This window comes from Halichoeres trimaculatus, unplaced genomic scaffold, assembly GCF_033239565.1.
Source record: "Halichoeres trimaculatus isolate MK-OKI-2021-1 unplaced genomic scaffold, fHalTri1.1 fHalTri1_scaffold_20, whole genome shotgun sequence".
In the NCBI taxonomy this organism is placed as follows: domain Eukaryota; kingdom Metazoa; phylum Chordata; class Actinopteri; order Labriformes; family Labridae; genus Halichoeres; species Halichoeres trimaculatus.
This window is the reverse complement of record NW_027437198.1, coordinates 335,627-355,841: the sequence shown is the minus strand read 5'-3', so window position 1 is coordinate 355,841 and position 20,215 is coordinate 335,627. Positions and strand designations below refer to the sequence as shown.

The 20,215-nt window shown below is 43.0% G+C and overlaps 1 protein-coding gene across 2 annotated transcripts; it reads right to left on the bottom strand.

The window, feature by feature from the left end:
- Positions 1 to 1,903: 1,903 nt before the first annotated feature.
- LOC141809639 (cytosolic phospholipase A2 gamma-like) lies at positions 1,904 to 18,829 on the bottom strand. Of its 2 annotated transcripts, XM_074696756.1 has the most exons (13): positions 18,545 to 18,829; positions 16,392 to 16,502; positions 14,452 to 14,594; positions 12,893 to 13,079; positions 12,687 to 12,792; positions 12,447 to 12,587; positions 9,041 to 9,109; positions 5,250 to 5,357; positions 3,830 to 3,987; positions 2,752 to 2,923; positions 2,481 to 2,664; positions 2,342 to 2,387; positions 1,904 to 2,060 (listed from the first exon to the last, which is right to left on the bottom strand). In XM_074696756.1, the coding sequence occupies exons 1-11, from the start codon at positions 18,569 to 18,571 to the stop codon at positions 2,483 to 2,485; spliced, it is 1,404 nt and encodes a 467-aa protein (XP_074552857.1). In that variant the 5' UTR covers positions 18,572 to 18,829; the 3' UTR covers positions 1,904 to 2,060; positions 2,342 to 2,387; positions 2,481 to 2,482. The 2 variants fall into 2 exon arrangements, with proteins under 2 accessions (XP_074552857.1, XP_074552856.1); XM_074696755.1 differs by having other exon boundaries at positions 1,904 to 2,387.
- Positions 18,830 to 20,215: the final 1,386 nt, after the last annotated feature.

Here is a 20,215-nt window from a genome sequence, read left to right as displayed (position 1 = left end):
CTGACGCTCAACGGTCTGTTTGTGAGCTCCATGTACTGGATAAACCACAATGTGCTGATGTTTTCACGAATTATGAGCCGTTTGTTGAGCATGAATCACTCCAGGTGTACTGGGTTGACTGGATGCTCTGACCTACATACTCAGAGCGCACCTCCTCCTGTTGGTATCTTGCGTCCTCTAGCGTTACGTTTACGCATCAGCAGCTTAAAGTTTCTAAAATGACTGAGTTACCATGAAACCAACAGAAAAAAAAAACATAAACTCTTAGGATATGGAGTTTTAATCCTTGTTGTTTGTTTTTAACTGTATTCTCTTTTTGATTCATGTCTTTGTTTCTTCAGAAAACTGGTGAAGTTCTTAAGTGTCTGAGTTCCTCAGCACATACACCAAGAGTTAGTTTTTATAATTTATACTTTGTTCATGAAGCTTTCCTTCTTTACTTTCCCTGCTACTGAGGGATCTAGAACAAGTCTCCCTTCGGGGTGTATGTCTGATCCTCATCCTCACTTTGAAATGAGATTCTCAGCACCATCATACACTCACCGTCCCATTTATTAGGCATACCTGTCCAACTGCTCGTTAATGCTCATTTCTAATCAGCCAATCACATGGCAGCAGCTCAATGCATTAAGGCATGTAGACATGGTCAAGACGACCTGCTGCAGGTCAAAGCGAGCATCAGAATGAGGAAGAAAGGTGATTTAAGGGACTTTGAACGTGGCATGGTTGTTGGTCTGAGTATTTCAGAAACTGCTGATCTACTGGGATTCTAACCAACAACCATCTCTAGGGTTTACACAGAATGGTCCAAAAAGAGAAAATATCCAGTGAGCAGCAGTTCTGTGGGTAAAATGCCTTGTTGATGCCAGAGGTCAGAGGAGAATGGACAGACTGGTTGGAGCTGATGGAAAGGCAACAGTAACTCAAATAACCACTGGTTACAACCGAGGTTTGCAGAAGAGCATCTCTGAACACACAACACGTCCAACCTTGAGGCAGATGGGCTACAGCAGCAGAAGACCACACCGGGTGACCCTCCTGACAGCTAAGAACAGTAAACTGAGGCTACAATTCACACAGCAACACCAAAACTGGACAATAGAAGATTGGAAAAACGTTGTCTGGTCTGATGAGTCTGGATTTCTGCTCCACATTCAGATGGTAGGGTCAGAATTTGGCCTCAACAACATGAAAGCATGGATCCATCCTGCCTTGTATCAACGGTTCAGGCTGCTGCTGGTGTAACGGTGTGGGGGAGATTTTCTTGGCTCACTTTGGGCCCCTTAGTACCAACTGAGCATGGTTTAAAGTCCACAGCCTACCTAATCTATGCCACCAAGGATTAAGGCAGTTCTGAAGGCAAAAGGGTCCAACCCGGTACTAGAAAGGTGGACCTAATAAAGTGGCCGGTGAGTGTAGGTTATTCCTAAATGCTACTTCTCAGCTTCCAGATTGGGTCGGATTGACTGGATTGACTTACAGCGCTTTAAAGCTGTTCATTGTTTTTGATTGGAACCGTAGTCATTCAGTTATTTTTTTCATTTCTCTATTCATTCATTTATTTAATTAGTTATTTTATCAATTAGTTGTGGATTCACACTCTTCTTTTCATTCGTTGACATATAACTTAATGTCCAATGACTGACAGGTTGACAAAAAGTTTAGCACAGAGATTTCTGCAAGATAATCATAGATCCACCAAAAGTCTTGTTTTGTCACTGGCAGGTTTAGCCTGTCCCTCCAAGTGTTTGATGATGTTACAGCAACGACCACAGCATGAATCCATTTTCACCGTGTCATCCTGGATCCAGGCCCACTTTCTCAACTGCACAAATGGAAAAACAAGGAAAAAAAAACACGTTCTCTCACACTTCCAAGGTCTTTATTTTTTGCATATGTCTGAGTTAGCATTACATGGATGCTCTGGTTACACTTTGATTGGTTCATCTGGTTTCTCTTTTGTCCAAAGTGCCAAACATCGGAGAGTAAGTACAACAGCAAGGATCCGGACAGGACGGGTCTCTAACGATGAGAAGCACAAGCTGCTTTAGGCCACACAGCTGCTGACGGGCAGCGATGGAGGCAAAGCAGAATTTGGTCATCAGTTTTTGGAATTTGCCAAACTATGATTTACTTCATCATTTCCACAGCAACAGCAACAAAAGTAATTATCATCACCACACTCCTGGTTAAACCCGGAGTCATCACTGATAGCATCATCATCATCATCATCATCATCATCATCATCATCACCATCACCATCACCATCATCTCTGACAGAGCATGCATTCAAAAAGTAAAGACCTGTCCCCAGGATTAAAGAGCAGATTCTGGGTCTCACCAAACCAAAAAGACAGGCTCAACAGTTTTCCTGCAGCACTGACTTCCTGTAAGAGAAAAAAGAGGGAAAAGGAGCGGACATGTTGAATTTGTGTTAGCTGTTAAATCATCTTCCATAAAACAAGGGCAGACTGACTCACCCCTACTCATTCTGTCTGCGTTCACGCCGGCGCACAGCGGCTTTGTTGATCTGCTCCAACAGAACGCCTTTGTTTTTCCATATGTTTCCTTTAGCGATCTCCAACAACTCATCAGTTTGTTCCTTGGTGTAGGGAACCTGGACAGTGGTGAACTTATCCATCCTGTCATTGTATTCCTCTCGAGCTAGATCAGAATCAGAACCATGGGTTATCAGAAAGATATTTCCAAAAGGATCATTTTTATTAACTGAGTGTTGAGTTTGTTTCAGACTTTCGCAGTTATCCTGGTTGAAGAGCGGCAGGTAAACGACGGTGGGCTCCTTCTCTGTCCCCTCGAACACATAGTGGCCCAATGGGAGGGCTTCCTCCCCCAGTTTGTCCTTGTCTGTCACTGGAAAAGGCTTTCCCAGCTTAGTGGCATAATCTCTGGCCAGATTCAGGGTCTGCACAGAGAGCAGGGTGTTTACACTGTCTTCGTAGTTCAACGCCTCTGAGACAGAAAACGTCTCGCTCTGCTTTTCACAGCTACAGATCAGGTATGTTCTTTATTTTATTCCTTTAATTTCATCTTTCCAGTTTTATTTTGAATCCCACCAGTGTCTGTACGTTCAGGTACACTGACTCCCTGCTTCCTTGGTTAACTCAGCGTCTGTGTCCACTTTGTTTTCACTGTATCTAGTGCACTACATAGTGAATACTCAATTTTGTAGTGCTGTCCGAAACCTGAGTGAGCATGGTCATACCCTATATCAGTGTTGCCCAATCCTGGTCCTGGAGGACCCCTGTCCTGCATGTTTCAGATGTTACCTGACTCCAGCACACCTGATTCAAATGATAAGCTTGTCATTAAGCTCTGCTCCAGCCTGATAACGAGCCATTCATTTGAATCAGGTGTGCTGGAGTCAGGTAACATCTAAAACATGGGTCCTCCAGGACCAGGATTGGGTAACACTGCCCTTTATAGTCAACTCAGTGTATCCCACAGTGCATTTTGAAAAACAGTGTTGTTATGACAGCTCCTTGAGTTTACACTGTATGTATCTATGTTCAGTTTTCTCCTCATCCTGTGATAACTCAGGAACAGCAAATGCACTTCAATGTGGCATTTGTCTGAACAGAACTTAGTTAAAGTAATATTCATGTTTCTTATAACATGAGAGGAAAGAGACATTCAGACAAGTATCAGTATCAGCTGTTAGAAACAGGGTTTGTGTTAAAGACAACCTGAACCCCTGAGGGCAACACAAGAAAAGTCAATAGAGAGCTCAGCTCTATGACACACACACACACACACACACACACACACACACACACACACACACACACACACACACACACACACACAGAACCTGAAACGTGTCCCCTTCAGTGAACTCTAGAGCGATGATGAGATCAATGTCTCGCTTGTCTCCCAGAAACGATGGAAAGGGGATGTTCATCAGCAGCCCTGCGTCCACCAGGTTGATATTCTCCAGAGAGGTTAGGTTCCTTAGTGGACCGTTGGAGTCTGCCCGGCAACAGGAAATAGACCATTTTAATCCAGTGTAACTTCAGGCACACAATTTATTCACCTTCTTACAATTTTCTTTATGTCATGCTTCATGAAATAAAAACTGTCAGTGGTGTCACATGGCCTAATTTTGTGCTGATAAAACCTAAAAAGGCTTAGTCACTTTCAAAATAAAACAAACTTTCAAAACCAGATCATATTTAACTTGTTAGGTATTTAACGTATTAAACAGAGTAATGTATTTATCAATAGTTGGGCAGCCTTTGTTGTTTGAAATGTGACAACGAGCAAACTTTGCCAGTTTGTACTGTAGTATGAAATTTGGCTTCATTGAGAATCAAAACTGAATTCTCATCATGGTTCCTCATACTCCAGTCAAGTTACTGAAATGGTTTTGTTTCTGTCATCTGTAACTCTGTGTTCAGTCTAACCTGAAGTTTCCTTTGATAAAACATAAAATGATGCTCAGGTTTAAAGTGGAGAAAGTAAACTGTTGAGTTTACCCTCAGGTGGCTCAGTTTACCCACTGACTTGGATCAACTCACCCCAAAGCTAGGGCACGTTGAGCCACAGGACAACAGCTTTTAAGAGGTCATATTTCTTTGTCTTTAGTCATGGAGGCATTCTCAGCATTTCCCCTGACAGGAAACATCCTGAAATAAAGGTTAACCTGCTTGTTTTACCTCTGTGCCACTCTACTTTGTCTAGAGGACAGCATTAGTAAAAAATGGATCAGTTAACCAAGCTCTGCCCTATTCCAACCCACAGTCAGCAGTTTTTCTGCAGTGGTCTGTTCAAACTTGAGAGTCTATCAATAAAATGAAGAGCCAGGTTACGTTAGCTCTGCTTGGTGAGGTTGGAGTTGGTAGATGAGCTCTGGTAGGACAGAACCAGGATTCACTAACGTTACACGTTACAGACACGTCTCAGAGCACTGGGCTGTGAGCAGAGATAAATGTAGCCGGATGCTAAACTATGCTACAAACTGACAAAGTTAACTTGTTGTCAGGTTTCAAAGTGTAGCTCTACCTAACCGTTGATAAATACCTTACCTCGAGGAGTTGGATCTGGTAAAGAGTTGACTTGAACAAAGGAAATTTATTTTCATCTGATCCCCGTTCATCTCCAAAACAAACACAGACCTTTTATGGAGTCACTTATCCAACACAGTGTGTGAGAGACTCCAGGCCAAAAGGTGGAGCTGCTGTCTATTGAAACAGATCCTCCTCACAGAATGTTTGAAGGGTCTGCTTTCTTACCTTTGTATTCATAGCAAAAGTTGTTGGTGGTTCCCCACTTCCACTCAAATTTTTTGGGAGAAAGGAAAGTGGTGAGAGTCTCGACTGTCGCAAAAAAAACCTCCAGAGCTGAAATGAACAAACAAGTTAAAAACTCACTTAATGATCTGTTTTCATTTCTGTTTGTTAAAAAATTAAAGCACTTTTTTCACAGTCCAATGATTCATATTTAACTCTAAGTATTGTTGCTGGCCATGTCCATCTTTTGATGACCACAGTGTACCAGTCTCCTGATGACCACAGTGTACCAGTCTCCTGATAACCACAGTGTACCAGTCTCCTGATGACCACAGTGTACCAGTCTCCTGATAACCACAGTGTACCCGTCTCCTGATAACCAGAGTGTACCAGTCTCCAGATAACCACAGTGTACCAGTCTCCTGATAACCACAGTGTACCCGTCTCCTGATAACCAGAGTGTACCAGTCTCCTGATAACCACAGTGTACCAGTCTCCTGATAACCACAGTGTTCCAGTCTCCAGATAACCACAGTGTACCAGTCTCCTGATGACCAAAGTGTACCCATCTCCTGTTTACCAGAGTGTACCAGTCTCCTGATGACCACAGTGTACCAGTCTCCTGATGCCACAGTGTACCAGTCTCCTGATAACCAGATTGTACCAGTCTCCTGATGACCACAGTGTACCAGTCTCCTGATGCCACAGTGTACCAGTCTCCTGATAACCAGAGTGTACCAGTCTCCTGATGACCACAGTGTACCAGTCTCCTGATGACCACAGTGTACCAGTCTCCTGATGCCACAGTGTACCAGTGTCCTGATGACCACAGTGTACCAGTCTCCTGATGACCACAGTGTACCAGTCTCCTGATGACCACAGTGTACCAGTCTACTGATGACCACAGTGTACCAGTGTCCTGATGACCACAGTGTACCAGTCTCCTGATGACCACAGTGTACCAGTCTCCTGATGACCACAGTGTACCAGTCTCCTGATGCCACAGTGTACCAGTCTCCTGATAACCACAGTGTACCAGTCTCCAGATGACCACAGTGTACCAGTCTCCTGATGCCACAGTGTACCAGTCTCCTGATGCCACAGTGTACCAGTCTCCTGATGACCAGAGTGTACCAGTCTCCTGATGACCACAGTGTACCAGTCTCCTGATGACCACAGTGTACCTATCTCCTGTTTACCAGAGTGTACCAGTCTCCTGATGCCACAGTGTACCAGTCTCCTGATAACCAGAGTGTACCAGTCTCCTGATGACCACAGTGTTCCAGTCTCCTGATGACCACAGTGTACCAGTCTCCTGATAACCAGAGTGTACCAGTCTCCTGATAACCAGAGTACCAGTGTCCTGATAACCAGAGTGTACCAGTGTCCTGATAACCAGAGTGTACCAGTCTCCTGATAACCAGAGTGTACCAGTCTCCTGATAACCACAGTGTACCAGTGTCCTGATAACCACAGTGTTCCAGTCTCCAGATAACCACAGTGTACCCGTCTCCTGATAACCAGAGTGTACCAGTCTCCAGATAACCACAGTGTACCAGTCTCCTGTTAACCAAAGTGTACCCATCTCCTGTTTACCAGAGTGTACCAGTCTCCTGATGACCACAGTGTACCAGTCTCCTGATAACCACAGTGTACCCGTCTCCTGATAACCAGAGTGTACCAGTCTCCTGATAACCACAGTGTACCAGTGTCCTGATCACCAGAGTGTACCAGTTTCCTGATGACCACAGTGTACCAGTGTCCTGATGACCACAGTGTTCCAGTCTCCTGAATACCACAGTGTACCAGTCTCCTGATAACCACAGTGTTCCAGTCTCCAGATAACCACAGTGTACCAGTCTCCTGATGACCAAAGTGTACCCATCTCCTGTTTACCAGAGTGTACCAGTCTCCTGATGACCACAGTGTACCAGTCTCCTGATGCCACAGTGTACCAGTCTCCTGATAACCAGAGTGTACCAGTCTCCTGATGACCACAGTGTACCAGTCTCCTGATAACCACAGTGTACCAGTCTCCTGATAACCAGAGTGTACCAGTCTCCTGATGACTACAGTGTACCAGTCTCCTGATGACCACAGTGTACCAGTCTACTGATGACCACAGTGTACCAGTGTCCTGATGACCACAGTGTACCAGTCTCCTGATGACCACAGTGTACCAGTCTCCTGATGACCACAGTGTATCAGTCTCCTGATGCCACAGTGTACCAGTCTCCTGATAACCACAGTGTACCAGTCTCCTGATGACCACAGTGTACCAGTCTCCTGATGCCACAGTGTACCAGTCTCCTGATGCCACAGTGTACCAGTCTCCTGATGACCAGAGTGTACCAGTCTCCTGATGACCACAGTGTACCAGTCTCCTGATGACCACAGTGTACCCATCTCCTGTTTACCAGAGTGTACCAGTCTCCTGATGCCACAGTGTACCAGTCTCCTGATAACCAGAGTGTACCAGTCTCCTGATGACCACAGTGTTCCAGTCTCCTGATGACCACAGTGTACCAGTCTCCTGATAACCAGAGTGTACCAGTCTCCTGATAACCAGAGTACCAGTGTCCTGATAACCAGAGTGTACCAGTGTCCTGATAACCAAAGTGTACCAGTGTCCTGATAACCAGAGTGTACCAGTCTCCTGATAACCACAGTGTACCAGTGTCCTGATAACCACAGTGTTCCAGTCTCCAGATAACCACAATGTACCCGTCTCCTGATAACCAGAGTGTACCAGTCTCCAGATAACCACAGTGTACCAGTCTCCTGATAACCACAGTGTACCCGTCTCCTGATAACCAGAGTGTACCAGTCTCCAGATAACCACAGTGTACCAGTCTCCTGATAACCACAGTGTACCCGTCTCCTGATAACCAGAGTGTACCAGTTTTCTGATTACAACAGTGTACCAGTCTTCTGATGACCACAGTGTACCAGTCTCCTGATGCCACAGTGTACCAGTCTTCTGATGACCACAGTGTACCAGTCTTCTGATGACCACAGTGTACCAGTCTCCTGATGACCACAGTGTACCAGTCTTCTGATGACCACAGTGTACCAGTCTCCTGATGCCACAGTGTACCAGTCTTCTGATGACCACAGTGTACCAGTCTCCTGATAACCAGAGTGTACCAGTCTCCTGATGACCACAGTGTACCAGTCTCCTGATGACCACAGTGTACCAGTCTCCTGATGCCACAGTGTACCAGTCTCCTGATGACCACAGTGTACCAGTCTCCTGATGACCACAGTGTACCAGTCTCCTGATGACCACAGTGTTCCAGTCTCCTGATGACCACAGTGTACCAGTCTCCTGATGACCACAGTGTACCAGTCTCCTGATGACCACAGTGTACCAGTCTCCTGATGCCACAGTGTACCAGTCTCCTGATGACCACAGTGTTCCAGTCTCCTGATGACCACAGTGTACCAGTCTCTTGATGACCACAGTGTTCCAGTCTCCTGATGACCACAGTGTACCCATCTCCTGTTTACCAGAGTGTACCAGTCTCCTGAGGCCACAGTGTACCAGTTTTCTGATGACCACAGTGTACCTGTCTCCTGATGACCACAGTGTACCCATCTTTTGATGGCTACTTCCAATATGATAACTCCCAGGTCTTAAAGCTTAAATAATGTCAAGCCGGTAATGAACATTAAATTAACCTCTCTGTACTACAATAGCCTTCAGAACTGTGTTGAATGTATTCCTCAAAGAAGTAAACCTGTTCAAAAGATCAATGGTACATGTTAGAGTGGCTCGTGGGTGCCTGTTGTACCTGTTTTCCAGTCATCAGAAAAGTACTCTCTGACCACCTCTGTGTCAGCAAATGCAGCACCCAGGATACCTGCATGAAGGTGAGAGTTAAAAAAAAAACTCAGATTAACCACATCAAACATGCAGAAATGCCATAAGATCATTCAGTCTGTTTGTGATATGAGAATTTTCTGTTTCTCCTTTTCTGACTTTCTCTCATCATATCCATTAAACTCCTTTCCCAAAGTTTGTCACTCAAAACACATATAGACCAGTCGTTTTAAATTTGCCGTTTTTTGTGGGTTGCATTTTATTTTTTAGTAAACACATTACCCACACAACCATCACATAAACTTCCAAGTCCTTCCTACAAACATGAGGAGCCAAGCGCAGTGCATATAGCCTTCCCATACACTCAGACAGTCTCTGCCCGTCCATTGAAACGTTGCTGAAGGTCAGTTTTCGTTTGGTCTTATAAGGTTTTTCTGAGATTTCGAGTTTAAAAATGGTCAAGATGTGTTCATGAGGTACATGTAACCCTAACACAAAGTATCCTGAGAGTCTGGGTGATGGGTGTATTTTTAACCCTTTCCTCAGACACATCTGAACAGAGCAAAGTGTCTCCTTTGGATGAAGTTGAGCAGCAGAGCAACATCAGCTCTGAGTGAATCAAATAAAGAAGGATGTCTCCATCTGCTCTAAGGTCAGCTGACTGAGTATCTTTGGGATTATCTCTAACGTTAGCTAAAGTTAGCCTAGCATTAGCTCCTAGCTGCATTGTTCATTATGTCTCTTTGTTTGTTGGGAGTTCATTGGCCTGTTTTGTTCTAGTTTTTGTTCTTTGGTAATCGAACATCATTGTTAGCTGTTGTCTAAAGGGCTCTACTTAAGCTATCGTTAGCTTCTAGAGCTTAGCTTCATTAACCTTTCTGTAATAGCTGAGATAACAAAGGTTGTCAAACAATGTTCTGAATGATTCAGTGTAAATCCTGTAGCTCCAAACCAACAGAGACACACTCTTGGTAAAGATGGTAAAAGAGGTTCCTTTTCAAAACAGGATGACAGCTCTTTCAGCTGTCTCCAAACCACTGCTGTGTGCTATAGGAGAGATATAACATGCGGAATGGACTGAAAATGAATCTTTTGTGAGGAAGTTAAGAACATCTGTTGGTGTGTTCAGTGATGAAAGTTGATATTCTGCTGGAAAAGGTTTATTGATGTATGCTAACTGCTAGCTTACTAATAGAAATCTCGATGTATGTTAGCATCAAGCTAGCACCAAGTGCTCTATATTGTCTTTGGTAGATTAAAGCTAAATAACATTTTGAAAGGATTAAAACTAGTGTTGGGACTTGATTAAAAAAAATAATCAAATTATGCCATTTGTAATTAATTAATCGTAATTAATCACATTTTAATCGCATCAATATTCAACATCAGAAGCAACACTTTACAATTTGAACAGATCTTTATTGATGAAAAATGCTATAATCCTGGAAAAATTAAGCTTTATCAATGTATGCAACCTGCTAGCATATATCTTGTGTGAAGCGGTGTATATGGCTACTCACCAGTGGGTACACTGTTTGAGGAACCTGTCTCACTTTCACGTTGTCTGAACACTAATGACCATCATTTATCAAGCTTTGAATCACTCAATCTTGTCTTTTTCCTGGGGTCTTGGTTTGGTCACATGTTTCTGGAAGATAAAACTCCTTAAACCAGGTAGTGAAATGGTCATGTCATCTTATTGGTAGGCCGCAGCTCTATCCAGCTTCTCCACACACTAAGCAGTTGCAGAGGATAGCTAGCTCTGTCCTGAATGATGATCCCCACCCTCTGCACAGTGAACCACAGTTTCTCTGCTCTGGACAGAGGTTTCTTGTCCTGAAGTGATGAACAAAGAGTTATTGAAACAGTTTCACTGCTGCTGTTGCCAGTGGCGTGGCGTGGACATTTTTTTTGAGGAAGCCAAGTGAGACAAAAGCCTCTTATCTGTATTTTTTGGGGGAGTGTGGTACATAAAAGGCTATGTTGCAGTTTGTATATCGCTATTTCATGTAACGGAACGACCTGTTAGAGTGCCCAGAGAGCGCTCGTTTTACTTACTTTGAACATTGACACACACCCTTTAGCTCTCCCACCCTCACTCACTCATTCACACACGTACATTGTCCTCTTGACTTAGCTTAAACATCTTATTAATTCATTCCACCGCCCACTTAAACACACAACCGGCTGCTTCATGCACACTGCTAATGTGCTAACCTCCCTGATTTCATTCAGTGGCTCGATGATGACGATACTGTGATTTGATCGGTTTGAGGCCAAAGACGGGGTGGCTTCCCTTGGCACAGTCTTGGTCAATCACAGATGAGCAGTGTCATGACCACAGCCTCATCTGATTGGTTAATCATTCTTGTTTTTTTTCACCAAGGGGCGCCAACTCTGCTTGGCTTCCTTGCGGACAACAGCGTGCAGTATTGTATTTTCACCACGCATTTGCTACAGAACATTTACAAGGGCGGTGTTTTACACATCGTACAATACTCAAAAGTAGAGGAGAGGAATAAGGAAGAGATGACGGTGACAAAACACAGAAGAATTATTGAAACTGTTAAAAAGGAATATTTTCATTAAATCACAGCTACAGTCTAAAAAAGAGAGGAAGCATGGCTTCCCTTGGCCTCCAGGAGAAAACGCCACTGGCTGTTGCTGAGCTGAACAAGCTGCAGCCTTAATTTGCACACATGCATTTCTTGTTCATGAAATCACATATTCCTTTTATTCACATATTTCTGTCTTAAACTTGATCTTCTCCTAAGCTTTTAGAGAGCTGCTGATTAGCTGAGTTTGAAGGTTTTCATTTGATCTTTTTGGAGAGTTCTTCCCTCTTTTTTTATGCCTTTTTCTGCTGTGTTGATGGAACCAGGAGCTCTTTAATTTCTTAATGTTTTAATCTTTAACCTCTGTCTCTGGTGTTTCGGAGCGGTTATTGTAATCTCACTGACTGCGAAACAAATCTACCTATGAGTAGACATAAAGTGACCTGAACCTGAGACATTGCTGGTGCACAGTTTGTCCATGAATCCTCCCTTTAGATTTAACATCCACTCATAGCTCCAGAGTTTGGATTATCTTGATGTCCCAAAACGATGACTTGCTCATTAAAGAAACTGTCAGGATGAACAATCCAAAGACAGTAAAACTAGTCTGTAACACTAGTTAATCTCATATTTAGCTGTTAAGTTTGAACTGGAAAATGTTCTTCATTTTGTTCCAGTATTTTAAGGCTGATAAATCAATGGATTTACCTCAAAAACATTAACAGGTACCAGAGGATCCAATCATTGATGTAACTCTGTTTTTAACTCAAACTAAAGCCCAGTTTACAACGATTCGGCTCCCAGTGCTGTCCCTGAACACACCTTGGAGTTTGACCATGTCCATCTCACGTTTCTCCTCCATCAGCTCTCCGTTCTGAAACTTGCTGCCAAGAAGACGAGTTTCAACAAAGAGACCCAACTCTGTGAAACCAGCCTCATGTGGAGTCACCTCAAACCACTTCCCTGATGGACAGAGATGCTGTTACACTCTCCATAACACATATGACATATTTCAGAGGCACTGTGAGCCCTATGCTAATGTGTTAAAAAGCACATGCATACCCTCTATTGGTCCATTTTTGCGGCAGTTGTCCTCGGTGGCACAGTAGATGGGATAGGGGTTGTTGGGGTTTCTGTTTACCGGATCAGAAAGTTTTCCCAGCTCCATCTAAGAAACACAAGATTCTCATTGAACTATACATTCAAAATGTACTGCACTCCAGCTTAGTTATATTAAGGAGTTAAAGTATGCATTTTTCTCCTGGAACCTGTTTCATGATCACAGTGGCGATAAACAACCCCCAGATATCAGAGAAGGAGAAGTCCTCCTCATGGTAGCGCTCATTCAGCCAGGACACAGCCTCCAACACATTCACTTCTGGTTTCATCAGGTTTTCTATGACTTCGTCCACTTTCATGCTCCACTCAGGGTCAGTGTACAGAAAGGCCATGGACCTGACAGAGGACACAGGAAGGACAGACTGCTCTAAGGGGCTTGAAGTTACATCTCAGCCAATCAGTTTTTGCTTCATCTAAAATGAACAACAGGCAACTCGATTTCTCTCTTTCACTCTTTGCTCTGCAGAGTATGTCACTGTCAGCAGACCTGTTCCCCCGTATAACTAATCACATGACATTTCAACGTTTTGGGGATATACAGTAGGGTTTCATATCTACTGCCCTCCCTCCTCACTCACCATTTCTAAAGTTGTGAAATTCAAGCTGATTTTTGTTTTGAGTGAGGAGGAAACGCTGTGGGTATGAGACCCAGCTGCACTTTAAAATATTATTTAACTTAGTTCTTCAGATCTGCTTTAACTTTTTGTAATTACATTTACATCATTCCTTAGTCAAATTCATTGATATCACATCTTTCAGTTTTGATTAAGGTCAACTACTTTTGTTTTACAGTGATATGCAGCATGTTTCAACATTACTCCATATTTTAATGTGTAAAGTGTAAGCATCAGGTTGATTTGATTAAAGACATTAAGAAGAATGATTTTCCATAATAACTACTTAAGATGTTGACTTAAATTAACTTATTTCATTACTTAGTTTTTTGGAGTTTTTTTTAGATACAAGCATTTTTCAAGTAAACTCAACTTTTTGGGTTTCAAGTGAACTGGATCAGATCAGGCAAGTCATTCCTTCCAATCACGCCCCTTCAAGTCATGCTGTCATCGCCCACATGGGTGTTCAAGTCCCCACATAGGACATTGGGATCCCCAGTTGGGGAACTTTTCAGCACCCCAGGGACTCAAAATAGGATGGGTTCTCTGAACTGCTGTTTAGTGCATAAGCACAAACAGCCAGGACCCATTGTCCAGCCGAAGGCACAGAGAAGCACCCCTTTCATCCACAGGAGAGAACTGCAACACCCCGGCAGAGAGCTGGGGAGCTGTAAGTAAACCCACGCCTGCTCCTGCCTGTCACCCAGACCAATGCCGGCAAAGAAGAGAGTTTATCTAGCTGGTATCTCTCTGCTCTCCGCACCAGCCCAGCTTCCTTCCCTACCACTGAGGTGACGTTTCATGTCCTAGAAGCCAGACAACTTACACTGTGGATGGGGCAGCAGCTGGAGGCCTTGGCCGCCTGATCCTTGGTTACAACTGAAAATATTTGCATTTATAGAGCAATACCTTTAATTAATACAATTAACAAATATAAATAATGCATCTAATAGATTATTAATATACTTCTAAAATGCCACTACTGCATCACACAACTCAACCAAATGTGCATTCTGGATCTGTTCACCTCCACATGCTACTTCGAGTCATACACAATGATGTGGATGTGTATGTGTGAGAGAGGTCATAGTTACCATGTGGATCCAGAAACTCCTCCCAGGTAGAGCACAGAGTCCAACAGATCATCTTTTTCCATCTGAGAGAGGGAACCCAGCAGACCCACGGCTGCTCTCTGACCCCCTCCTGAACCCAGCAGAGCGATGTGGGGCACAGAGTCCTGTTGGGATTTAATTTTAAAATCAGAGTTCAGTTCAGTTACAAAGACATGACTTATTTCAAACGTTTGTCTTTGGTTCAATAAATGACTTAAGTTATTGTGAGGATATGACTTGAGTCTCACCTCTGTTATAAAGCTACATTTTTTTCCATAAAACTTCAGCCTCTACCACACAGCTATCACATAGCTCTTTGGACCCTTAAACTATCTGGAAGTTCCAGATTATTTCCAACAGGTTATGAAGAGAGCTGATCCCAAGGATGTTATACACGGTAACATCATCAGGTGCCTAAAAGCTAAGCAGCAGGGATTGAAAATAGGTGATGACAGGCGAATTCAGGGTGTAACAAGAAGTTCAGCCAATCAGTTTGTCAAAGGAAAGGAGAGAAAGACAAGGAAGGTAGGTTTTGAACAGGACCAGTTCAAGAGGTGGTAATGACTGTGAGATACAGATAGATGAAGGGAGTAAACTTGAATTACTACAGGGAATATCTTGTGCTTATTTAAGGTGTGATTTGGTTCTATGGACAGTCTGTACTTTGCCTACTGTCTCTGCTGGTAGGTCCATTGAAAACCAATGCAGAAGGTCAGTTTCCATTGTTGTTTTATGAGTTTTTTTCTGAGATTTTTGATTTAAAAAAGGGTCAAGCTGTGTTCTCAAGGTACACGCAACTCAAAGTACCTCGAGAGGCTGGGTGATGGGAAACACATTTTAACCCTTTCGTAAGCCACAGGCAGAGTAAAGTGTCTCCTTTGGATGAAGTTGAGCAGCAGAGCAACATCAGCTCTGAGTGAATCAAATGAAGAAGGATGTCTCCATCTGCTCTAAGGTCAGCTGACTGAGTATCTGAGGCAGCAGGTTGGGACTTTGCTGGAAACAAATATAAAGTTATCTTTAACGCTGGAACCACCACTGCAGTCTGACAGACACTTTGGGATTTTCTCTGACGCTAGCTAAAGTTAGCCTAGCATTAGCTCCCAGCTGAGCTGTTCATCATGTCTCTTTGTTTGTTGGGAGTTCATTGGCCTGTTTTGTTCAGTTTTTGTTCTTTGGTGATCAAACATCATTGTTAGCTGTTGTCCAAAGAGCTCTAGTTAAGCCAGTGTTTCTCAGTTCCGGTCCTGGGGCCCCCCTGTCCTGCATGTTTAAGATGTTACCCCACTCCAGCACACCTGCTTCAAATGAATGGGTCGTTATCAGGCTCGAGCAGAGCTTGATGACGAGCTGATCATTTGAATCAGGTGTGTTGGAGTGGGGTAACATCTAAAACATGCAGGACAGGGGGGCCCCAGGACCGGAACTGAGAAACACTGAGTTAAGCTAACGTTAGCTTCTGGAGCTTAGCTTCATTAGCTTATCTGTAATAGCTGAGATAACAAAGGTTGTCAAACGTTGTGCTGAATGATTCAGTGTAAATCCTGTAGCTCCAAACTAACTGAGACACACTCTTGGTAAAGATGGTAAAAGGAGGTTATATTTTTGTCCTGACCAATGCTGATCCTCTGTCTTGTTGTCTGAGATGCTGATGCTAACCAGATGCCGATGCTAACCAGATGCTGTTTATCAGGTTAGCTCTGGGAGCTGTAACTTTGGACTGAAGCTTTTTATGGACCTTCAACAATAAAATGATTCATATCTCCCTCCAACGTGGACTTTAGAGACTTTTAGGGACTGAAAGATGATCTGTGATCTTTCTGTCTCCAAAAATCACCATTAGCCAATTTCCTTTTTTTTATTATCTAACGAGAGAAATTAACATTTTGTTTTTGACTGTGATGCTCTTCTTTCAGACTTACTTCGGCACAGTCTGCGTTACGTTTCCTGAAAGACTCCAGAACTTTCTTTTTCCTCTGGTCAACAAAGTCCCGTTCACCAGCACACAGATCCCGGTACTCATGGACAGAATTCTGGAGCAAACAAGAACAGTTTGACATTTTGATTAAAAAGCTTGGTTGTATGCATTGTATTGTTGAACTGTTACCAGGGCTGTCAAAATGAAGACATTAACACAGATTAATCCCATTTGCATGGTTAATCTGATTAAACATTTCAACAAAATTAACTCAACTGCTGCAGAAAGATTAAAAACGCCCGAAAAGTCGCTGACATTTTGGGCAACATACCTTTAACACAATGGGCTCTAATTCCGTAGACCAGGCGCAGGTGCACCTGCCCTGCGCTGGCCTTCGCCGTGCGCACAGGGCGTGACCTGCGCACTTTGCAAGTTTCCTGCAGTGCCAAGAGAGGCGCACATGAGCGCAGAGCTGCGCATCCACGCCTCCCTCCGCGCAAATGGCGACTGAGGCGCAGCCTCTGATTGGTCTGAGTGATCTCCAGCACCACGGAGAGAGTGCTGGTAGCGGAGACGGTCAGAGCCGCTGTGCCTGCAGCAGGTCAATGGACAGCGGGGCGCACCGGAGGACACGACGCGCGTCACCTTGTGGGCCAGCTCCCGGGACAGATTTAATCTGTTCCTTTGTCTTTATCCGGAGTAAAAAATTCAGAGGCAGTTACACAGCTGGCTTATCCATTCAGAATACTTTTGATCCACCTGCACTCCTGGTTTGTCATCGCCAAGCAGAGCCTTTGGTGATATACTGTATACTCTCCCAGTGTCTCCACCTCACCCTCCTTACAATAATGTACTCCATCTTTTTAGATCACGTTAAAAATAAAGACTAAAACAGAGAAATATGGGAAATCACGGGTAAATCCTGAGTGACATACATTTATTTCGTCTTTTTTTTCTTCGTCTTTTCTCTCCCTCTTTTCTTTGAATGAAATGAAATGAGAGAACCAGATATATACTCAGTATCATTGTTAAGGCTGTTTATTGTTTAATTGTAAGATGTGCATCAAACTTCCAGCTGCCGTCAGGTTAACTTTCCATTATGACAAACGGCTTTAATCTGACATCAGATGTGACGGGACAGTTAATATAGATATAAATGTATATGCTGGTTCAGACAGTTACATTAAATAGTGATTGCTGTGATTGTTTACTGCATTAAAATATGTCTGACACTCTGGAAACCTGCCTCTGAGGCTTTGATGACATGTGCGCACATGTGCGCCTGTCACCAAATTCCAGCTGCGTGGGGTGTGCTCTGCTTTGCACCGAGGATAGACCAGGTTGGAGCTGGCGAGCTTTCAGCACACTTTTTGGCACAAAATTGTCACTGCACCAACATGAATCTGCTGACACCTCCCCCTGGTGCGCCGTCAACTCCCCCTGGCGCGCCGTCACACCCATCTCTGCGCAGACGGTCTACCAAATTGTCAAATTGGCAGCGCACGGTGGTGTGCCGCACGAAATTAGCACTGCGCAGGCTGCGCCAGGCTTGCGCCCCCTGCGCTGCACCACGAAATTAGAGCCCAAAGTGTTACAGGTGTTACATAAACAGGTGAAGTGAAAAGATGTTTCCTTCTTTTTTGAGTCTGTTCACTCGTGCAAAATGAAACTTGATTAATATAGATTCAAAATGAATACTTAATCGTGATTCATTTAAAATAACATACAACATTTCTGTGATTAATCTGATGGAAATTTAAATCATTTGACAGCACTTAGTGCCTCCCATGATGCCACTTGTCAAGTACTCTGAACCATGCTCTGCTTTGTGGTCTTTTGACTCTCTATGGACCATAATTTATAAAAGAAATAAAAACCCAAAATGATCAGGGAAGAAATGAAAGGAGAGATTTAATAAATCAGACATAGTGTTGACAAAATGTGATGTCCTGCTTTCTTAAAAATATCTTTACCCTCTTTCGATCCACTGTACACAGCACATCATTGTCTGTGAATATTTGCATGGATTCATAAAGCGTCTGTTTCTGCAGGAAACTACACTGAGTCACACTCTGCTTCAGCCTATTGTCAGGGTTTAAAATGACCTCACAGAAACAAAGCTACACATCATGGTGCTGATAAACCTTCATCACTCACCTCGGGTGCAGCCTTCTCTCCCTCCATGTTGCTCTCTGATGCCAGCGCTCTGAAATCCCCGATCCAAAGTGTTATCACCGTGACTTATAAACTCCACAACCTGTTTGTCTGCTCTGCATTTGGGTGTGAGTTCATCTTTACTTCAAAGATTAGTTTACGTGGAAAAGGGTGTAAACTGTGTGTTTATCAGCATACACTGGTACACTGGTACGCTGATAAACACATGGCAGTGAAAGTTGGTCCTTCCTCTTTCTGACTCCTCTTCCTCTGAGGGCCATCAGTGGTGCTGCTTCAGCTGGCACAGAGACCAGAGACCTAAACCCAGAATGACATTAGATTTCTGATCACATGCACAGGAACAAGCTTTCAGGTTGTTGTGAGCTGAGAGATTTCTTCACTTCTATTGGGCATCAAACAAAAAGGAATCAGAGGAGGAGGAAGCAAATGACTTAGCAGCATCATGGGCTGGATAAAAGGGTAAAACAAAAAATTCAAGCACAAAGCGAAAAGAAGAAAAAGAAAAAATAATGAAAGAAATGTTATAAAGACAGCTGCTGGAATTCTTCACAGAATTATTTTGATGATTGTTTTTTTAATCCTTGACTGCTCATGAAAGTTTGATTTTTTAATTTTCTTTTTTTTTACTGGTCTTCCTGAAAAGAAGCTTCACAGCTTCAACTTCTCCAAAAATTCAGCTGGGGGAACACTACCAGAAAGCATCCAGAAAGAGTTTGGTCCTTTCTTTCATTGTGAGCTTATATGAGATGATAGTAATAGATTGTTAACGAGTGTGTTATTCTTTAAGTCATCCTCTATGTTTGGTTTGGTCTTTTCATCAAATTAAGCTAAATACTGAGGCACCCTTAAATGCCCTCTACCCAAAGGAAGAAAGAATTATTGAGGTCCAACCAGGAGCGTATCTATGGGTGGGCCTGGCTGGGCCACCCACTTCTTACCTTGACCCAGCCGATCAAGCTGTTTTCTTTTGTTGACCAATCTGTCCTCTGGACCCCAAACCAACCAGCGGGACCAAATACCACTTATTTTCAAATGACTGGTATTTGCAAATATGTCCGGTCCAACAAACTGAAAAAAGGGGCTTAACTCTCAAGTTTCCAAGGGCACTTGAACATACCACAAGTGACTCCAGCAACATGTCTAAACAGTAGAGCCCGACCGATGTGGGATTTTTGGGGCTGATGCCGATACTGAGGGCAAAAAAAAGCTGATATCCAATATATCGGCTGATATATATATATATATATATATATATATATATATATATATATATATATATATATATATATATATATATATATATAATAAATTCATTGATATACACAGGATAAATACTGTATATGAACACAAATTATTATAATACCCATATGATTCAAGACAGAGACAGAACAGTATTAAATTAAAACAAGGAACTTTAAGTATAAAACTGTCAACATAAGAATCGTAGTGTAAACCAATGATAAATAAGAACAATCTGTAAAGATAATACACAATAAAAAAGTCAAACTGTAAACACCTGAAATAGATAAGTCAAACTGTAAACACAGTAAGTAGAAAAAAAGTCAATGTAAACACACAATAAGCAACTTTTACGATCGTATTATAGTCTTTAGATTATTGTGGACATGTGAATTTACTGTTCAATACATCTTT